General features: G+C 46.3%; 1 protein-coding gene across 1 annotated transcript; it reads right to left on the reverse strand.

Annotated features, from left to right (window-relative positions):
• Positions 1-708: 708 nt before the first annotated feature.
• Positions 709-1613, reverse strand: LOC138914918 (uncharacterized). Its single transcript, XM_070219624.1, has 2 exons — positions 1002-1613; positions 709-906 (listed from the first exon to the last, which is right to left on the reverse strand). The coding sequence occupies exons 1-2, from the start codon at positions 1611-1613 to the stop codon at positions 709-711; spliced, it is 810 nt and encodes a 269-aa protein (XP_070075725.1).
• Positions 1614-2812: the final 1199 nt, after the last annotated feature.

The following is a 2812-nucleotide window of genomic DNA, read 5'->3' on the forward strand; positions in this document are numbered from 1 at the left end:
TTTAAATAAGATCCGATACTATCGGCTATTATATCGGTGGCAAAGAGATTGCTGGAACATTTTTAAAAATAGACGATTTGCGGTGGTCACTGTACCTCCGCTAAAAATGATCGGATTTCCATTTTGTTTTTACATTTCGCTTAAGAATTTAAAAAAAACCCGCTCCCTGGAAAGCCCTTATTTTAGTTTTTGAGAATTTTTTTTCGATATTCTAAAAAAAACTTTTAAAGTGCTTTCTTGAGCGTAAATGTGAGAGCTAACTTTAACAGGGACTTGGACTTCCTGCTAAGCGTTTTCGGTTCGATAAAAGGACAGCTGATTTCTCAAAGCCAACTAAGAGAAAGAAGCGAAATGACAGCTGACTTTGCCTTTTCTTAAATTAAAGATACCGCAAATACCAGAGCTGATGGACTATAGGCGTAGTGGCAACTTATGCTTAGAAAAGCCTCATTTATCGAAATAAAATGGTGGCAGGCCTGGACACCGACCCATGTCACATTTTGTCGGCCTGTGTTATCTAAACTAACAATATTGACTATGCGTGATTAGGGGCGAGTTCGCACGGTACCGCCGCAAGGCATTGCTTCGCCCGAAAATTGGCCACCTAAACCGCTGCTCCTCTTCTTTCCCTCTCCAGCGATCGCAGAGTCCGTAAAACGCTTGCTGCGAATGCTGTTGCTGCCTCTCACGTCCTTTGATTCCCTATCATCAGGGAACGAGGATTTCAGGTAGGACTCTTGCCCCGGCTATCTCCTCCAGCACTTGGCGCTTGTGGTTGAACCGGTGGCACTCAAACAGGACGTCCTCCGCAATCCCGCAACCGCACTCTGGGCAACTATCTTCCGTCTCGTGTCCGTACTGCTTTAGGAAGCTTCGGAAGCAGCCGTGCGTTAGGTAGTAGTCAACCTGTCCATGCTTACGGTTTACCCACGCCTCGATGCAAGGGATGAGCTTGTGGGTCCTTTGCTCGAGGTATCCCATGCTTTCTGCCATATGCTGACGCTCTGCATTCTGGAGCGGGCCCTGGCCTCGGCTTTGGTCCACGGATCTTCCTTGATGAGACTCAGGGTAGTGCGGATATCCTTGGATTCCCGTACCAGTTCTCCCAGCGGGACTTGGCCAGCGATGACTAGAACCGCATCGTCAGAGATGGTTCTAAAGGCGCACGATATTCTGATAGCGCACAGACGATATGTCGAGTTGACCTTTCGCATGTAGCTAACCTTATCCGTGGCCTCCGCCCACACCGGTGGAGCGTACAGCAATTGTGACTTGACCACGCTCGCGAGGAGTATCCTCTTATCCTGTTTCGGCACTCTCGTGTTCAGCAGGATCCTGCAAAGCGATCTTGTCGTCTCCCTCGCTTTCTTGTTCGCGTACTCGAGGTGCTCGCGGAACGACAGGCGTGTGTCTAGCATCACTCCCAGATACTTCAGGGCACGCTGAGACTGACCAGGATCTCCGCCGTCTCCACCACTTTCCGGCACAGAATGCCACGCCTCCACCGCTTGGATCGCACTGTTGGCAGCGGCGACTTTAGTTGGCACCTCCATGGAAACCACTACTAGCGTGACGTCATCGGCGAAGTCGACTATGCTGGTGTTGCTTGGCATTGGGAGTGTTAAGACTCATCGACCTATATAATATATTTATTATCGCAATTACGAATGTCGAACAAATAATCATATATCATGACACTTGCCGCCGATACTGCAATTATACACCTAGACATTCAGTATGCTTAACAGTGGTCAATCTGCCGACACAGCGAAAATAGCTGACGCCACAATTCGGAAATAAAACAATAACGTAGCACTGCATATAGCACCTTGAACTACTGCGAGTTATGCAGAATAGCTGTAATTTCATTTTCAATGTCTACATATTTTGTTAACCTATCCGTTCCGGTCAACAAGGCGACCACCTTTATCCACCATTACTGTTCAGTTTCTGACCAAATCTGGTTGCGAATCGGAGCGTATCCAGCGTAAGCGAATAAAATACTCCCACCGGGTCAGAAACATAGAACAAGATCAAAATGGTTAACAGCATGGATGAAGAGTATCCTTCATCGGAAATTCAAAAGATTTTAAATGCACAACAAGAATTAGGCAATGACATTGCTAGGTGCATCAATAATTTCAAGAAAGATGGACCTGCACGAAAACAAAAGCCTGAATATTTTGAAGCCCGATTAGTGGCAATTAAGGAAGCCTGGGAGAATTTTAAAGAAAATGAGACTCATCTGCCAGACTCACAGAAAGGATCTAAGTACGTCAAGTACGCAAACGATCTTCGATCGACTTACGAGAAATATACCAAGATCTTTCAGGAAGGTCTTGACGTGCCCTAGCCATTTACAGCAAGGAGGGGAAAGTCCGATCAAAACTTGGCAGCCACCTATGACTGAAGTCAGCGACAAAAGGCTAGCCTCACTATGCCGACGCCAAGGAGAGGTTAATGAATCCCTAAGAATGGCGCTAAGGGAGTACGCGACTATAAAGGGTCAAGCCTCCACTAACTTCATAACTTCTTTGTTGGCACAAGTACAACAGGTCCATTTAAAAATTTATGAAGAATTTGACAACCCGATAGAAAAGGGCTACAACAAGGAAGCCTACGGGATGTTACAAGTGGAAATGCAAAAAGCGCTCATGGCTTGGCCAAGTGCATCCGCCACAAACAGCACTGATGTGCAGTTGCCAAGAAAAAGCATCCCGAAATTCGATGGAGAACTGTTAAAATGGAGACAATTTGAACAAGCATGGGAAATATTTGTTGATTCGTATGACAAGCCAAGACAGCTTGCAAA

The sequence above is a fragment of the Drosophila takahashii genome, chromosome 2L, assembly GCF_030179915.1.
Source record: "Drosophila takahashii strain IR98-3 E-12201 chromosome 2L, DtakHiC1v2, whole genome shotgun sequence".
NCBI classification, from domain to species: domain Eukaryota; kingdom Metazoa; phylum Arthropoda; class Insecta; order Diptera; family Drosophilidae; genus Drosophila; species Drosophila takahashii.

Bases quoted from the DNA above. Each gene is read 5' to 3' on its own strand.
- LOC138914918 (XM_070219624.1), bottom strand. From the start codon at position 1,613: ATGCCAAGCAACACCAGCATAGTCGACTTCGCCGATGACGTCACGCTA. The intron at 907-1,001 runs GTCAGCATATGG...AAGCATGGACAG, and splicing joins CCCGCTCCAGAATGCAGAGC to GTTGACTACTACCTAACGCA.